Below are 19520 nucleotides of genomic sequence, written 5' to 3' on the forward strand. Positions count from 1 at the left end.
CTGGGCAAGTCACTTAATACCCATTGCCCTGCAAAAAAAAAAAAAAAAAAAAGAGAGATCATCCAGGCCAAAGGATGAGGTCAGTACTCCAAAGAGAGGAACAAATGAGACTTAGTGAACAATTTATTTCGTTTAAAGGAAAGTTATCCCCCATTCTGGAAAGTTTTTGCTCCTTTACCCAATTGTTTCTTTTGGACCAGAGTTGTGATGGTCTTTGTTTCCTTTAAATACCTTCTTATACCATTATTTTGTGAAAGAATGATGTCTGTTAAGAATGTTAGTAATGACCTTTTCAAAAGGAAGAAAGGGGTTTGTGTGTGTGTGTGCGCGCGCGTGCGTGTTAATGTAATGGGATGCTATATAGTCATTCTACAGGGACCAGCTTTGCCCCTGTCTGTAAGAGGACTTGGGACAGATGAATGTCAATCACCAGCATTTTGTCCCTAACAGCTATATTCCTGGCCCTTTATCTACTTGTAACTGTCAAACATAACTTGTCACTCATTGACTCAGCTCCCACCCACTGACAACTCCTGTGCCTTCAAAATCTTACCTCTTCTTTCCGGCACTCAAAACTAAAAGTCATGGCATTAAGAAAACAAACAAAAAAAACCCCAGTTGAATTAAATTAATCAAGAGGCTGATTATATAATAAAATGGGGGCGAGGGGGGGAGGTGAAAGTCATTCCAGAGATTTCCCAGGCGCTTTAAAAAAAAAAAAGTTTCTCTTCAGTCTCCTGAGCTACAAGAGAAAGACTGTAGAAAATTAATTGAAGGAAGGAAGGAAGGAAGGAAGGAAGGAAGGAAGGAAGGAAGGAAGGAAGGAAGGAAGGAAGAAGGGAAAGAGGGAAGGAGGGAGGAAAGAAAAAAAAAGGAAATAAAGAAATCAATTCCCACTTCCACCCAGAACAAAGTAGGAATTATTAGTTATTTACCCAAAACTCACAAACAGGTGCCACAATGTCTCTTTTCTCTCTCATTGATCAAGGTAGCATGTTTGGTCACCACAATTCAGATGCTTCAAGATTCTTTTCCAGTGGTCCACATCTCCTTGTGTCCAATTTAGTCACCTCCTCTGTCTCTACAAAGGCTTGACTCCTGTCTACATTCCACTACAGCCAGGGGAGCACAGAGTGCTCTTCAGCTTGGTGCCAGAGGATAAAAGAATGGGGAGAGATGTTTACCATTGCCAATATCTTCTAGAAAAAAGGCACTTTCCTACCCGGACTTCTGGACAATGCTAGTCACTTACTAACCATTCAGCATTAAGTGGGGGAGGGAAAGTCAATACCAACTTGGTAGGTTACCCAGAATCTGTCATTCAGAGACAGAGATTTGAACTGGAATCAGCAACTTCTTCAGTACCAAGGGCTTTATGCCAAAAAGTAAATATATGCCAGGGGAGAGGGCAAAGGGGAAAGAAAAGAAAGAGTGCGAGGACAGGGAGGAAATGAGAAAAAAGAAGAAGAAAAATATTGTTTAATTTAAAAATTTTTTTCATCACTGAGCACAATGCCTTATGGATAATAATAATATTAATAATAGCTCACATTGATAACACTAGTCTACTATGTGCTAGGCACTGTGCTAAGCATTTTACAATTATTATATCCTTTGATCCTCACAATACCCTGCAAGACAGATGTTATTATTATCCCCATTTTACAGGTAAAGAAACTGAGGCAAACAGAGATTTAAGTTGATTTGCCCGTGATCACACAGCTAGGAAGTATCTGAGGTGAGATTTGAACTCAGGTCTTCCTGACTCCAGGCCAGGCCCAGAGTTTGGGCCACCTAGCTACTTCATAGTCAACACTTAATCAATCTTTGTTATATAGAATTTAGTTTATATGGTTGGGAGTAGAAACATGCCCCCCCCCAACACATACACACATTCACACACATTCACACAGAGTAAGCCATTATAATATACAGTAGTGTTACAGCATTCACATGAGGGACAGAACCTGGGACAGAAGTTAACACTACACCTCGGCAGTCAGCAAACTCAAATACTTGCACACAAATTTGGGGAAGGGACTTAAGGAATTCAGTTTGGTTCCATTTTTTGTTTGTTTGTTTGTTTAATGTTGTGTTTTGTTTCATCCTCTGTTTTTTACATCTTGATGCTTTCCCCTTCTCTTTGTAATAGGTGATGAAACCAGCGGCTCAGGAAGTGGCAGTGGCTGTATGGACGACATCTGCCCAACTGAGTTTGATTTCGTCACCACAGAAGCCCCCCCTGTCGATCCAGATAGGAGAGAAGTGGACTCTTCAGCCGACAAGCTCAGCCACTCACTCCTCACGTGGTCCGTCCTCTTCATTGTCCTCTTACTGCAGAGACAGTGGAGATAATCCTGGATTTTGGTCAGATAAACTGAGTTTTAGCTATACAAACAGCCAACTTCTTCTTTTTCTTACTCTATTGGACAATGGACCATGACACAATACTTACAGTTTTCTATGAGAAGAGAGCAGTACCGCAATCTGCCTCCCTTTTTGTTTTCCCAAAGAGTACCGGGTGCCAGACTGAACCGCTTCCTATTTCCTTCAGCTATCAGTGGAAACCATGTCTATTCTTGAGTGAATTCTTATACTCAAATCTTTCTTACCAAGGGACTTTCTTACCTTCATTTGCTTCTATGCTGCAGAAGTAAAGGGATCTCACATTGTGGGGTTTTTATTTCCTTTCAAAAACAAAAAGGGTGGGGAGGGAGTGGTAGGGGAGAGCAAGATAGAAAGAAAATAATTTTTCTTCAAAAATCAGGCTAAGACCCCAAGACTGCTGCATTTTCAATCAACAGGCAAAGGAAGATAGAAAAAAAAAGATCCTAAAGGATATAATTTCTTTATTGACAGCCAGCCCTATAATATGGGCCTCTTTATGGCAATTCAGGTCTATAAAATGGTCATTGGAAGAAAGTTTGGACTTTTTTCTAAGAAAAAAAAAAATACTGAAAATACAGTATGTCTCAGTGGTGAATGTCTTGCACTCTTAGAGCCACCAACACTATCTAATTGGTTGGAAGGCTTTGAAACTGACAATTAGAAAATACTCTTTAGTAGTATACCAACACCACAAAGAATTCAGTATTTCCTATTACTTGTCATTTAGGATCTACATCCACCTGCCCAGTACACATTTCAATAGTGGCACCATTTCTCCTAAGCTATTTAGTCTTTCTCTTCGTTATCCACTCAGCACAGGATTTCTCTCTCCTTTGCACCACCCTTGACAAATCTTCCCTCTAAGATTTGGACTGAAAAAATAATCTCCAGTAATAGAATTTCTTCGCTTTTGCCACCAATCCGACATGCATTCAGTTTTTCTGCTCCTGTGCTTACTACCCTCCCAAAGTGACAGTTCTTTCAATGGACTGATAAGCAATTGGATCTATATGCAAGTTTTCACCTATAACGACTTCCTTTGTGTCAGTTGGTTTCTGTATCACAAGGGCATTCGATTACAAAACAAATATGACAAAGAAGATAAAAAAAGAACAGTAATAGTATTGACATGGAGATTTCTTTCACTTTTTTAGTCTTAGTATGATCATCTATTTTTATATATATATATTATATATATAAATCACAGATTTTAACTTCTTAACTACAAGCTCAGGGTTGACACACCTTTGTAACAAAAATGTTTTGTCAACCAGCTCTTCTTGTCTTGTGCTGCTCAGAGAAGTGATTTTTTTTAAAATGACCTATGAGCACTGAGAATCAAGAAAGAGAAATTTTTATGTATCTAACTGTCATTTTATTAAAAGTTCACCAGAGGACACCCTCTTTTGCATGAATGTGATTTGGCTTGGGGGTGCTCCAGGTCAGACAGAGCAAATGGGGAGATCCAGGGCACTGCAGGACTTTCCTGGTGATGGCAAATGTGTGCATAGAGAATGTCATTCGTTGAAAATTATTGCTTTTAGGAACAAGGTCTTTGATCTAGAATTCCTGGTGTGTTTTGGACCCATTACCTTAATTGGGAGTGAGGGAAGGGAATTCAAAGCCCTGGCCTAACCAGCTTCACCATGAAGGCCAAAATCAGATGCTATCAACCCCTCAAAGGAAAACATGATAACAACAACAAAAAACCAAAACAAAACAAAAACACCCCAAAACAAAAGCAAATGAACAAAACTGCCCTGGGGGCAATTAGAGGTGGGGTGGAGTTCCATAAAAATAATTGGATATAGAAGTGTTTCTTGGTTTATATGATGAATCTGGAGTTGGTAAAGTTAGTTTCAGATACTATAAAGTATTTCAGTCCCATTAAAATTTACAATAATGACATGTAAATGGCATTTTCAATCTCATTTTCTCATCAAAATTATATTTAGTTATCGATTTAGTCACCACATTTAAGTAGAATACACACAGCACAATAGTATTATGTACACTTAAGCACTTTTACAAAAAAATAAGGTATTCACAAGCTACCATTGAAATATTATACCTAATGAAATAGGAAATATAGGGTTTTTAAGAGTCTGTCTACCACCCTCCTAACTGAAATTTTTCTAAAACTCCAACACAAATTTCCTATTGCATACTTTTGGAAAAAACATCAATTTGACTGCCAACCTTTGGCTTTGTATCACCAATTATGCATACAGAGAGCTCTCTGCAGTGACCAATACCTTAAATTACTATTTCATTTTCTGTTTAAGAATCAGTATTTTGTTTCTCCAATAAAGAAGGTATAAAGAAAATGATACCAACCTCATTTACCAGAATATTTGAGTAAGAGCTGGTTTAGACAGCTCTGAACTCAAATTCTTTTCTTTTACAGTATTTCCTCCTTTTCCTTCTATGAAGTATATCAAGGAGATGCCTTTTTCCTCATTTTTTCCCAATACAAAGGTTATATGTATGTATGTATATATATATATATATATATATATATATATATAAATATTTTAAAACCTGATCCATTGACATCTGATAATGGCATTGATTAGCTGCAGCCAATCAACTATGAAAAGAGTTGAAATGATCTGGTCACAATACCACAATACAGATCACTCTGGATAGACATGGTCACATCAGCCAAGTTATACTTCTTGACTTCTCCCCTCCCATCTTCTTATGTTCTATGATTTTTTCATGTTAATTTGAGCAGTGAGGCATTTATTCCACTGTTGGCATGACATCAGCTTGATCTAGATTACTACCCCTTTTCAGGAAATCTTTGGAAAGTCTGTCTCTAACTTGAATTCTCTAGTTTCAGAAAGTAGTATAGCATAGTGGAGTACAGGAAGAAACTCCATGATTTTCCATAATTTGTCAACCTGATATTCCCTAAATGTTGTTCATTTGTCTTCACTTCATAACCTCTCTTCTAAATAGGGAAGAATCAGTTCCACTGGGCTCACTGAAATCTGGAACTAGGAAATAATGAGTGGTGCTCATAAATGCAAACATTTAGATTATTTAAAGTGCCTCTATTTTACATGTTCTTTAGTTATAATATGTATTTTTCTAACAGTAATACACATATATAATAGGTGTATATTAAACAATGTATATGTTATAGCTAAAGACTAAATGGAGTTTTGTCTTTAGCAGAGAAGAACAATTAGCAAATTCATAAATTAGAGTTCTGTTTATGATTCTGTTTTGAAGGGTAATGATTTCTTCGTTTACTTAATATTCTATACTTTGAATACAGGGATCAGTAAAGTCTGCTTTGAAATATAAGAGATGTGAAATTCTAATGTATTTGTGGACATTCAGACACATTATCTATTATTCACTGATAAACTAACAATTGTAATGAAGGCAAAAAAATCCTTTCATCTGAACAAAAATGTGATTTATTTTGATGATGTCAATGTTAAAATAGCCCTAATTAATGATTTTCTAATTGACATTTCCTATTGTGAACATTGACCCACATTTGATCTTTATCTGTTGCAAGTAGGTATATCATGGGGACAGAATAAACATCAGCTAAGGTCCATAATGAGGAAGAACAATTAGCCAATTTTTGAATTGTGAATCTGTTTACATTTATGTTTGTAAAGTTAATCATTTACTGCTTTTTTTGAAAGGAGTTTAGCTTGGTTCTTTGTTACAAAATAGAAAAGTAGCAGTTCATACAAATTTTCCTCTTCCTTAAACAAATGTTTTCCATTGGCAAGAGAAGCATAACTAATACTTTATTGATTTTCTAATTGTTCTTCCCTGTTATCGATATTAGTCAGTGTTTCGCTTTAGACTGAAACATATATATGTGATATAAAACTGTATGTACACTGGAGCCGTGCTATATAACATGGCATGCTATAGCACAAAACTCAGTCTAACAGAGTCATCTTTGGCCTTGCCCAAAGTGGGAAGAAGAAGGGATGTTTCTTATTAGAAGTACTGGGGGCAGCTAGGTGGTGCAGTGGATAAAGCACTGGCCCTGGATTCAGGAGGACCTGAGTTCAAATCCGGCCTCAGACACTTGACATTAGCTGGGTGACCCTGGGCAAGTCACTTAACCCTCATTTCCCCAGGGGGAGGGGGGGAAAATACTGAAAGGACCTTGTAACAACACATTTTAATGGCATGGTCCCCACAAATGGAATTATAGTGAGGCTTCAGTATGTGTATACATAAAATATATGCATTATGTATGTGTACACAGATCCTCTCCTAATGTCTTGTATGGCTGTCAATTACTATGCGGGTTAAGATTTTACATTTCTAATTTGGATAGAAAGTTGCCATTAAGCTTGTATAAAAATAGTTTTTTTTTAAAAAAGGAAAAGAAATATATATCATCTACTAGTTGTTTCTAGTACCCTTTATGTATTTTCCTTAATTACCTTCATGGTTTAAGATTGAGGACCTTTAGAAGCTGTGGTATAAACAAATGGGACAATCAATTATCCCACCACTGTGACAATTTGAATACATTTAGTTTTGGATACCATTGACTTTTATACTTACACCTAGAATCTTTAGGCCTCTTCCAAAATGTGTTATTTAAACAATGAAATGGAAAATCCTATCTCTCTCACTTCTGAATTCTTTTCTCCTTCCAGATAAAATGTAGAGCCTTGAGAAAGAATGTCAATATTATTTAAGTGAGGTCAGAAATGGGAAAAGAATATGCAGGTGGGAGGAGTGGGGAGTGAAGGACAAAAATTTTCCAAAATAAGAAAATAGCATTGATTTTTAGATCTCTAAAATAATATGACTATGCTCATAGGCAGGTTTAAATGACCTGTTAAACAGATCATAAGCAATCAGTTTCAAATAACTCACTCTTTAATACAGTTAACAATGATTTTTTTTACTGAAAATATAGTACCGTTTCAAAAATTTTTAGTAAAAACTTATAAAAGCCCCCTGAAGTATAGCATTTATCTGTAAGCAACACTGATTTACACTCACAACATTAATCTCTTTGGTTTATCCAGAAAGATAATCATTGAAAAACAAATTAAGACAACTTTAAAATAACTACAGTCGAGAAATCTGGATACAAATTTCTTTCAGGGAAAGGAAACTAATTGCCCAGGAAGGAAAAAGGATCCATGTGGTGGTTATTCACAGTGATTCCCAATTTTAAAAACCATGAAGCTAAATAAGCATTTTGGTTTTTCAGGGGGACTAAAAGGGGGTAGCACAATATAACACACATTCATACAATGGAAAGTCCTCTGCTTTAACACTTTCCAGATTGGTGCTGATCAGATAATGAGTGATAAATTTACAGCAAGAAAAGAGGCACAAAAACAGAGAATGGAGCATTCCACTCCAATGCAACTATTTACTAAGGGTGAACACTTTTCCATTCAATCGGCACTTCTATTTAAGAGCTCTTAGCACATGGGCAATTGGCAGACACCATAGAAAGATGTAAAGGCCCTACCTTTACATTTCAAATGTTATTGCTCTCCTTACCTTCTTTGGCACTCCTTGAAAGATAAGGCAGAGCTACAGGATGCCCACAAATGTCCCAGATTAAGGTGAAGCAGAAATGAGATTCAAATTCAACTTCTTAGAAATCTAACCCATTCCAACAAGCATTTATTGAGGATCTACTCTAAGCAGGGTTCTATACTAGGAGCTGAAGGATAGCAAAAAACAAAAAGCAAGATTATATTGTTCTGAGGAGTTCATCACATGTTACATATAGAAAAACAATAAAAATCATAAAGGAAATATGTCTCTTGAGCCATCTTTCCTTTAATGGGTATCAAAATTTTAAGATAGAAGTCGTGGGTTATGTTTCTTCAAACATATATTTAGTCATTTACATAGCTCAGCCACCCTATCCTACCTTTCTACCTTTCTACCCATTCTACCTTTTGGAAGAGGAATAGAGCCCAAATCTAGCAAACAAAAAGCCAGGCTCTTGCATATCTCCCCTCACTTCATTAACACACAGAGAACCCAAACACACACCTTTGAACTCCAGTCACCCTTTGGAAGAGATAGAACAAGGTGAGAAAGAAGCTGAGGAACTACAGGGTAAGATTTTCATTTTCCTTGAAGGCTGGATTATATTAGGAAAGTTATCTGAGGTTGTTAAGGAAATCAGTGATTAATGAAGGAACAGAATCCAGCAGTTTGCCCATATTGCTTCTAACAAGGATGCCCAGGAAAATTGCAGCTAGAGCTTGAAATGCCACTTAATTGGTTGATGTTTGTAAAGCACTTGAACATGAAAGGCTTGTATAATTGGATATGATGTTCTGGTTGCCATGAGTTTCTGAATCTATGTAGCCCCCGAGTCAGGAGAGTGCCCTGCTTTGATTTTGCAGCAGCTGGGACCCAAGAACAGGAAGTTAGGTCACTGAGCCAGGCAATTTTATGTCATCTGTATGAGGAGGAATTTGGAAACCTGAATCATAGATACAGAATGTCACTAATGGGCTATTCACATGGGATTGCTGAAAGATCATCTCAGATTGCATTCATAGATCGTAGAATTTGGAAGCAGATAAGACTTTAGAGATCAACTGGTTCAACCTCCTTCCTTTCAGTTTTATAGATAAGGAAATTGAGGTCTAAAGGAGGGAAATGTTGCCCACAAACCAGGGATTTGAACCCAGTTTCTCTGATTCCAAATCCAGTGTGCTCCATTGCTCTTTCCACTAAACTGTCCTGTAATATGAACGACTTTTCTTCTCATTTGAAATGAGAATTATTGTTTTCTTTAGTTTCATGGAGTTTGTTTTTAAAAGGCAAATTAAATACATGGAGAAGGAGAGATTTAAAAAAAAAAAACCTTAGGAAAGATCACTCCCAAAAGGGAGGGAGGGAAAAAGGGAGAGGGAAAAAAAATGAATCACAAAATTCTCAGTGACAGCTTTCTCTTCCATAGGCTATATCTGTAATTCATTTAAAAAGTAAAAATGTTCGATAAAACCTGTTCAACAACCAATCAATCTGACCAAAGAACTGATTTGACTGTCATTTTTCTTACTGCCATGGCCAATATAAAGTGGACCTGGTGACTTAAAGAATCATCTTCAAGAGTCTTTTATGGCTTGCTTATTGTCCTAATGACGTTTTTTCCAAGTTGAAATGAAGATCAGGGCACGGATAGTTAGTTCCTAGTTCATAGACTTGCAGATGTAAGGGCACTTGGAGACTGATCCAACTCCCTCTTTGTACAGATGAGGAAACTAAGGCCCAGTGAAATTAGCTGACTTACCCAAGGTCACACAAGTACATGGACTTTTCCTCTACACTGTAAATTCTTGGAGGGCAGGCACCATTTTAGATCAGTTGCCGAATGTTTCTTCTGCTGCCACTGAGTTTTGAGTGTGTCTTCTTTACCTGCTAATCTCAATATCCTCTAACAGTTTTGACCTCCATTTTGTCTTTGAAGCTAAGTGGTCCAGTCCCATAAAAAAACACATCAGGTTTCTTGCTTCCTAAAACCGTGCTAAGTGTATGACCCTGTGGCAACTTTCTTAGCATAGCCAGGCTCACCTACTCCAAAGATGTCATTGTATCACCATTGTGTTACACAGAGCTTGGCACACAGTAGGCACTTAATAAATGCTTGTTAATTGATTGATCCCCATGTCTATTGTTGAATTCTACCATACACAAGTTGGAGGAACCAAAGAATCAAGAGACTTGGTGGCAAATATCTTGAAAAAAAAGTTGTCCTTGGCAAATTAACAAAAACGGATGAAAGCAAAATTTCTTTTCAGTTTCTTTGCTACAGAAGAAACTTGAAGTGTCCTTTAAACCTCTTGTCTCTTTAAAGGGGGCCCCCAAAGCCACAGAGACTTTAGCATAAACCAATCTCTCAGTATCCTATTTCTGAGTTATAAAAATGTCAGATTAACAGCTACAACTAAAGGAACCTTGTAGGAATGAATTCCCTTACACCTCTGATGGTAGGTTGAAAACCTGAAAGTCATCTGATTCACCTTCTGGTCTGATATTTTTTTCTTTTGTCTGGACCAATAATTTCACCGGGAAACCTTTTAACTCCAGATGAAGAAATTCTCTCTCCTAATGCAATTTGACAAGTGTTCAACAAATTACTGTCTTAGAGAATCACCTGAGGCATTGAGAAATTAATTGTGTGGTTTGCCCACAGTCACACAGACAATATTTATCAGAAACTGAACTTGAACACTGATCTCCCTGACTTAATTACACAAACTGGTTGGGGGGGGTGGTTCACAGCAGTGAAAAATTAGAAGTGCCCAAATTCTATTAAACCAAAGAAGCAACATATAAACAGCTTTGTTAAAAGTTTTAATGACACAGAAGTGATAATTATCTTTATATGTATGAGCCATTTCATATCAATTAGCAACTTAAGTCTGTTTTTGCTGATGCAAAAAAACAAAAACAAAAAAAACCAAAAAACAAAACCAACCCAACCCAACATCTAGCCACTGGTGACCAGCCAGCATTCTCATCTGACTACTTAAATTTATTTGTTCATTAGTCTATCAAAATCTATGGGTGATGACACAGTCACCTCTAAAAAGCATTTTTTTTCTTTGAAAAAGTAGGAAATGGGGGCAGCTAGGTAGCGCAGTGGATAGAGCACTGGCCCTGGAGTCAGGAGAACCCGAGTTCGGATCCAGCCTCAGACACTTAACAATTACTAGCTGTGTGACCCTGGGCAAGTCACTTAACCCCAATTGCCTCACCCCCCCCCAAAAAAAGTAGGAAATGAAGCTTCATAATAAATAGCTGATGTTAATTATAAAGCATTCTAAACTTTTAGGCCCCCTTTGGGCTTAGCAATGTTCAATCCACATAAAAAATAAGATGACCTCTTCACACACCCCAAATATACACACATGCACCTTTCTCAGATTCTCCATGCCTTTCTCTAGGGCATTCTTCCAACCTGTTCTTTTTTCACTTCACAGAGAGTATCACTAAGAATAAGGTTAAGTTAAGCATTATTATAAGATTGATGTTTGGATTCACAAATTGGAAAATCCTTGAAAATCATAGGCAAAAAAAATCCTACTTATATTTAGTATAGCACTATGGCAATCAATGAAAACTAGAGAAATAGAATAAAATTATCTATTAGAGCAATCACAAAAATTTTTAGAGGAAGAACCTTTGAAATAAGATCATTTTACAGATGAAGAAACTGAGTCCCAAAGAGGTTAACTGACTTGCCCAAGATGACATAGCTAGTGGCAGAATTAACGTTAGAATCCAGATTTTGCAATTCCCTATCCTTCCATTGCACATTTATTACCGGCACTTTAATATATTTCAGAATTGTATGAGAGTTTGGTAAACCAGAAGAATACAGTGAGTTTGGTAAACTAGAAGAATGCAATGGCAATTTGTCATTAGTTCTGTGTCTACAGAGGCTATTTTTGAGACAGGGAAGTCACTTTGTTCAATGATCTATGTGGATGGATCAATCAGTGGAAGAAATCTGCCAATGAAGTAGCCATTTGACCTACCTTTTACATTTTACTTTGTGCTGTGTAGACACAGTTTTGAAGTTCTTTGATTATAACACTGGGACTTAAATTGTTTTTAAAAATAGCTAACACCTCCTTTTGTTCTGGTGCCAGCAAAAGATGTGTTTTCTAGCCTTCTTTCTTTCTGACCTCTAAAACAAAGAGCCAGGTTTTTAAAAATCCCTACACACCACGAAAGCCCTTGAAAACTTGTTTGATAAAACATTGGTGAAATTCCAAAAGCCACACATTCCCCCAACCATTAGTACCAGCTTTGTAGGAAATTACACCATTTTTGGAGTATTATCCCACACAGAGTTATTATTCTGCCATCCTTCCCCAGATGTGAAATATTGGTAATAAAATGTCTTAAATTAGCAAACCTCTCCATTCAGTTAGAGTAAACTCCAGCTATTTCCACAGTCAGTTTATACCCAAATAAATGTATTTGCTACCTTATATAAGGGGATAGAAGGGTTCCAACCCAGCTATGCTTATTCTATGTGCCTGTGAAAAATAACCAACCCTGTGCCATGTGCTCTATAACTAGCCTTCCTGTTTAATTCTCCTCTGCCAACCTACTGTATTTTAGAGACATGTAAAATAAAAAATTTGAGAAATAACTCTGACCTTATCAAGTACATAATCTAAACCCACAAATTTCTTACTCTCTCCTATAGGATTCTATGACTTCAAATGTACCAACTATTCATTTTTAATCCAATCTCCTCTTTACATAAATTTTCTAGGCTCTCCCAATGGACAGGCACATGCATGATAACTACCGTACCCTGAGCAGTTAGTTGCCAAGTCTAGTTCTTCTGCTGCCAATGCATAGATGTGCTTTTGATTCATCTGAGTATGTCTTCTTCATCCTGCCAGTCTCAGTGTTTTTTAACAGCTGTGACCTTCTCCATTTTGGTTTTGGGACTAAGTGGTCCAGTCCTGTAAGAAAACCCCATGTTTCTTACTTCCTCTGTTAAGTATCTTATATGTCCCTAAGACAGCTTTTCAAGCATAGCTGGACTCAACTAATCCAAAGATGCCAAAGCTTGAAGTAAAAAGTAGTTCCTATTAGCCCCCAACAGATGAGAGAACCAAGATGATAGAGAGGGGGATGGGAGAATGAAATTCATGCCACTGGGGAGATAAGGATCACAACACCAAGGCTTTCAATTCATCTGAGGACCCAATATACTCTTCATCTACTATTTTGCCTGTTCCAAAATGAACCATTCTCCTCCTGGAAAACAATGGGATCATTTTAGTCTAGAAATGACTGAATAAACAGGACTAGAGTATGTTGTTAGAAAAAAAAATCAGTACTCTGGATGCTCATAAATTAAATTTGGTTCAGCCCAACAAGTTGAATTTTTCAGGTACCTACTACATGCACAGCACCATGCTAGGCACTAGGAAAACTATTCAGAGATGAAATGAGAGAGGGATAAGGTAATTTTTTTCTTGGAAATAATAACAATATGTGGTATACTATGAACAACATACATAAAAACAGCAAGTGACTATCTGTTTTCATATATGCTATGACTCCTCTATGACTTTAAAAAGTGGTATTGTCTGTTCTGACTCATGAGGGGAAAAGTGTTCATGAAGATTCCAAAATCAATGTATAGTCTCTGTGTTCATGCTAGGACAATTGATCAAATGAGGTCCTGTTTTTTCCCAACTCCACATGCTCTGAAATAATCAAACAGGGCAAAATATCGATTACCACAACTCTTGTTCAATTTTGAAATCTTGATATCCAAACATAAACCATGGGAGCTTTTCTCTGACTATTTATGATATCATCTGACCCCTTGACTGCTTTATAATCATACTTTCCCTATCTATTATCTAGTATATAAGAGCCTGAACTCTATTATCTAGATCTCTACCATAAATCCCCTCCCTAGCTACTGAGTTTTCTTAATCACAATTCTTTTCTTAGCTAGCACAGCTTCAGAAAGTTTGGATGGAGGGGATGAGCAGGGACAAAGTTGGTGGGGGCAGAGAGCTGGAAAAGGATCCTAATTTCCCAATGACAATAGGAAGATAGTACTTGACATTTCCTAAATGCTCTCAATTGGGCCTGCTGCCCATTTACCTCTTCATTTATCTCCAAGTCATTATTAAGCCGGTATGGAATATGGCAATTCCAGAAGCCCTGATCATTAATGTAAATACCATTTGTTCCTATAAGACTTGCTTTTGCCACTATGTTTTTCATACTTGTTTAGCTCATGGTATTTCATGCCAAATACTTTACAGACAGTGTTTAGAAATCACAAAGCAGCTAGACCATGAAAGGCTGTGCTCCCATCCATCAGGAAATGGAGTCTGACTGCAGGGATGTTTTGTATTTGCTTTACATTCATTATGAGTTTCTAGCTGAGCCTGCTTTTCTCCACAAATATTGAAGACAGAGAGAACTAATGACATTCTGCTAAAATAGACTCGTGCTGGTGATTTTGCATCTTCCAAAAGGACTGCATAGATTCCATTAAAAGAATTGTACTTGACAGCTGGGGCTATCAGGCCAGATGTGATATTGGGTTATTAGACAAAGGAGGTCCTCAAAGACTTTTGAGGTAAAATTTGAAAAGTCATACTTTATGAGGTTGCCTAACTAGATGTCCCCTAAGTGCTTAAAACACATAGAAAACTTGCAATCAGATTGAGGAAATATAAATAAATGGAGAGGACAGTAATTAACATGTCCCCAAACCCAAACTGTGGTTATTCTGCCTGCCTTTTGTCAGCAAAATTGCTGATCCCAAATTTACCAGATATTTGGTTCTTATTCTTCCTGCTGTGTGATACCTATATTAATTAATATGAGCTTTCCATTAACAACAGTGTTAGACAAAAAAAAATGTTTGCTATGCTGTTACACCTACTTATCTGACATGGGTCATCAAGGATGAGAAATTTTTTAATTTGCAGTAACTCTTTGGAGCCAAATTAGTAGTTACCTAGGGGTTCTTTTTCAGAGTGCTTTGGTTTTATTAAAATATCATGTCACTAAATTATTCTCAACTCTGGTAAAAGAAGCCTAAAAACACTTTGGGGGATCTATAAAAAAATTCTCCTTATCAACAAATCTTTGAAAAGCCTCTTTAGCATCTGTTGAAATATTTTCCCCCCAACATGCCTGAAAGTGGTAAGGAGAAATCCTGGGACTTTTCTTAATTAAGCAATAAGATATGGCGGAGGGGGGTGTAATGCTGAGATATCATACATCTAAGGCATTAAAAAGCTGAATACACAGTTAAGTACCTCTAAATCCTTAGGTATCTGATTCTCCGCCAAACGTGCCTTATTGCTGTTATAAAAAGTCTTTTCATATTTCTAAGTTGGACATTCCAAATAGGCAAAGGCCCAGTTGGAAGGGGTGTCTTGGTCTGGAAACTTATGTGGCAAAAGCTATAATTTTCCCTCTTCCCACACCCCGTCATCATCTGGGGACTGTGAGAGGGAAGTGGTCAGCTTATACCACATTTTTTGTTTTGACTGGTGTGCCAGTAAGACAAAAGTCTGTGTAACCCCCAAGATCATCCCCACCTACTGTGGAAAGCAGGATAAAGAACATTTAATCCTGAAATCTGCTTTCTAATGGTGACCTGGGCAACCTGTTCTGTCTATTAAAAAATTAACACACTTATCTTAACAACCTCGCTAGCAAATCACTGGAGCTTGCTACTTGTTGGGACTTAATAATGCAACTACAAGTGCTATTCCAGCCCCACTTCCTCCACCCGCACCCCCTCCCCCAGACAGTAGTTGTTCAACTGATAAATCATGAAGATGACTGGAGTAAGGGGCACTCCTTGACACTGTTGCTATGATATTCAGTACTGTATGTAGAGACTTGACACCTCAGTGAAGACTTTAACATGCCTTATTTGTCCTAGTTACTTTTTTACAGTATGATGACTTAATAATACAAGCTGTGTTAGATTGCTTCATCATTATAAATAAACTATATCTGCTCTGCCATGCAAACTGTCCAATTCATTCCTTGAAGCATCATGTTAGACCATTCTAATCATGTCACCCACTCACCTACTTTTTATCCTTTCACGTTCATTTGACTTGTACTCCATGAAGGGGAGGTTTTTCAATGGTTTGAAAAATAAAAGGGATTTGGAACCCTCTGATGGACTACAATAAATACTTCAATTAAGTACGTGGTTTGTGTCCTTGTAGTTTCTCCTCAGTACTTCCAAAATGGTCTCTTTTCCAGTACTCCTTCAGCTCTTGAACCGGACCAGGCCTCTAATGGGAATGGCACCAAAGTAGGGCAAATATATTCATTGGTAAGAAAGATTCTCTCACCCATTATTCTCTCTAAAAATCAATTCAATTCAACAATCCTTTCTAAGTATCTCTAAAAAGCATAATTATAACAACTGACCTTTACACTGGATTTTACATACATTATCTCATTTGATCCTCACAATAACCAGAGGTTGGTATTAGTACAGGTATCATTATCCTCCAATTTATAGATAGGGAAACTGTTGTTTCAAGAGGTTAAAAAGATATAACCACAGCCATGCAGATATTAAGTGCCAGAGGGAGATGAACCCAGATTTTTCCAGGTCTAAATTCAGTACCTTATTCAGTACTTATATTTTGTTCATCATTAGAGTAAAGTACACTGATTAGGACAAAAACAGACTTCTCTCCTTGGAATAGTCCTGATTCTGTGTCTCACACACACACACACACACACACACACACACACACACATACACAATGGCTACAGAATTTATAAGAATTATTGTTCCTATTTCTATGGCATTTTAAGGGTTAGAAAATCACTTTCTTTACAATGACCTTTTGAGATAGGCAGAACCAATATTATTATCCCTATCTGGTTAATTCTATATTCTCTGACGCACACTCCCTCCCCTTGCCTTGCTTAGTTGGCTCTTCAGTTCTCAGGATCGGTCCAACTGTAGCCTTTCCTGGGATGGCTCCGACTTGGAGATATTAAAGCTGAGGCTAGACCAAAGCTTCTTAAACCGTGGGGTCACATAACTGAATGTGGGTATCACTCAAAAATTTGGCAACAGTAAAGGGTTAAGTATACTTATTTTATATATCTATATACCCAGGGTCACATAAAAAATTTCTTAGGTGAAAAGGGGTAGCTAGTGGAAAAATTTAAGAAGCCCTAGGCTAGACATTCACTTGGGTATATTATGTCAGAGATGTTTTTCAAGAATAGCTTGGATTGGGGCAGCTAGGTGGCACCGTGGATGAAGCACCAGCCCTGGATTCAGGAGGTCCTGAGTTCGAATCCGGCCTCAGACACTTGATACTTACTAGCTGTGTGACTCTGGACAAGTCACTTAACCCTCATTGACCTGCAAAATAATAATAATAATAATTAAAATTTAAAAAAATTAATGGCTTGGATTATATAGCTGTTGAGGTACCACCTAACTCTCAGATTTGGTGTCTCATGAATCACATTGACTCTTTGTGACCTATCTTCTAGCTTTCTGCTGGCCTGAGAATTTCACTGGCTCAGTTTAGATCCATTTCTGAAATAGAAGGAATCATATTCTTATCTGGGTTGGATTTATTCCAACAAGCATTTATTATGTACTGTGTTTTGTGGTCAGCAAATTGTGTTTGCTAAATTATTTGGGTGACTATGTTGGTTTTTTTCTAAAATATTTCTTCTTATATAGTAATGGCTATTGTACCCATTTTGGCAGTAATCATTTATTATTAATTAATATTAAATATTAGAAGAGGATTGACTATGTGGCATTTAACACAAACAGGAGGAAAGACCTGACGCCATATTTCTAAGAGAGTACATGTTCTTCCAGCTTAGCCTGTCCTAAGAGCAGAGTGCTCACCAATCAACAGCGGGTCCAGGTCAAGAGTGGGAGCCTAAGATGGTGCCAACCAGGAACCTCGTGTGTTCTTGGCTTTTATCCTCTTTTGATAGAGGCACATCACTATACACTGATAGCTAATTGGCTAGCATCATTCAATTCCATTGGTTGACATGACTTGAGGATGGTCCATATTAAAATGAGCTTTTACCATGACCTCATGGCCTAATGGGAGAGACCCCCTGAGGAACAAAGTGGAAGTCTAGATAGCTGTGGCTTAATCCTATCAATTCACTGAGCTAGTCAAAGAGTTGTCTATTCTCCATTTCTATTGTTCACTCTGAACAGGATTAAAACTTCCTCCTAAGAATTAAATCCTCTGAAGTGGGGGGCGGGGAGGGGAGAAACCCAACTAAAACTGGGTTCCTGGGTCCCCACAAGAAATTCAATATTAATAATTATTTTCTCACAGTACCTATTCCATATATCAGGCACTGTGATTGATTATTGTATGGATTGGCTTAATGATGTTCCTAAAAAGTTACACTTTTTGAAACCCATATTCAGCTTCTGCTAATGTCCATTGATTACCCTAGTTAAGAAGAGATCATTTTTAAAAAGAAAAACTTAGTAACCTGTGGAGAATGAATATTTATTTGGATGGTTAAATATAGCTGAGATTTTAGCTACATATAGCTACCCAAAAGAAAGATACCCTATTTATCCAGAAGGATCAGATCATTGAAGGCATCAGAAAAATTTTCTTCCAGGAAGGAAGGAAAGAATAGAGGGAGGGAGAAAGGGAGAAAGAAGAATGGAGAAAAGGTGAAAGAAAAGGAAGGAAGGAAGGAATGGAGGGAGGGAGGGAAGGACAAAACACTTTCATTTGAATTTAATTTTAATACTCCTGAGGTCAAAGCTCAAAGTTGTTGACTATATCAGTTTGAGTTCTACACCATATGTAGCCATCTTTAGGGGAGGTGTACATTAGCAAGTTTCAGAAAAGTGAAGTGATTTAAAGGTGAAAACTGGAAGAAAGAAAATGTACTTTGGCAGATGAGGTAGAAAATGTATCTAAACAAGAGGTTGAAATGGGGGCAGCATTTTTAAGAGAGCACACATGGATCATGGAGGCAGAATTTTTAGTAGTTTATTGAATGAAGGAGGAGCAAATATTAACAGGGAGTGCTCTTATTAGTAACCTTAAAGATGAGGAACAGAAAATGAGAGAAGGCAATTGAACAACTATAAGGCAATGTGACGAAAGTGTCAGAAAAGGAAAATAAGCTTGGCAAAGTGTTCAAGGCAGCCAGAAAAGATGAGCCAAGATGCAAGGAGCCCAGAAATTATTATTCATTGATTATCTGGCATTGCTGATTTGACTGTCATTCTAAAATCAATTTTACATTTTTATTTAAAATTGATTGTACCACACAGCCCTACAGAGAGAGCCTTATAAGGTTTGGATAGATAAAAATAAAAATAAGTCATTTGCAAAGCTTCTGAATTTCATCAACTTTCCCACATAACATGCTTTGGTTTCATTACAAAGATATCAAATAAGGCTCAAAACAACCATGCAGTCACAGACAGATTCATTGTCTGCACTTTTCCTTAATGTCTCACCATCCTAATGGCTAATATTCTTCAGGGTTTGTCATTAGCCATTATCTGAACCCTAGGGGAAAAAAATGGAAATGGAGATATAGTTGAATCTAACCAGTGTTAGACATTAAAAGGAAACCCAGTT

At 37.3% G+C, this 19520-nt stretch overlaps 1 protein-coding gene across 2 annotated transcripts in view; it reads left to right on the forward strand.

The window, feature by feature from the left end:
• Nucleotides 1–16065, forward strand: part of GPC6 (glypican 6) — a 1316661-nt gene extending 1300596 nt beyond the window's left edge. For both annotated transcript variants that reach the window (XM_043996632.1, XM_043996633.1), the window contains one exon: nt 2153–16065. In XM_043996632.1, coding sequence (XP_043852567.1) covers nt 2153–2355 — 203 coding nt within the window. In that variant the 3' untranslated portion in view covers nt 2356–16065. The remainder of the gene's footprint in view (nt 1–2152) is intronic.
• Nucleotides 16066–19520: the final 3455 nt, after the last annotated feature.

This window comes from Dromiciops gliroides, chromosome 3, assembly GCF_019393635.1.
Source record: "Dromiciops gliroides isolate mDroGli1 chromosome 3, mDroGli1.pri, whole genome shotgun sequence".
In the NCBI taxonomy this organism is placed as follows: domain Eukaryota; kingdom Metazoa; phylum Chordata; class Mammalia; order Microbiotheria; family Microbiotheriidae; genus Dromiciops; species Dromiciops gliroides.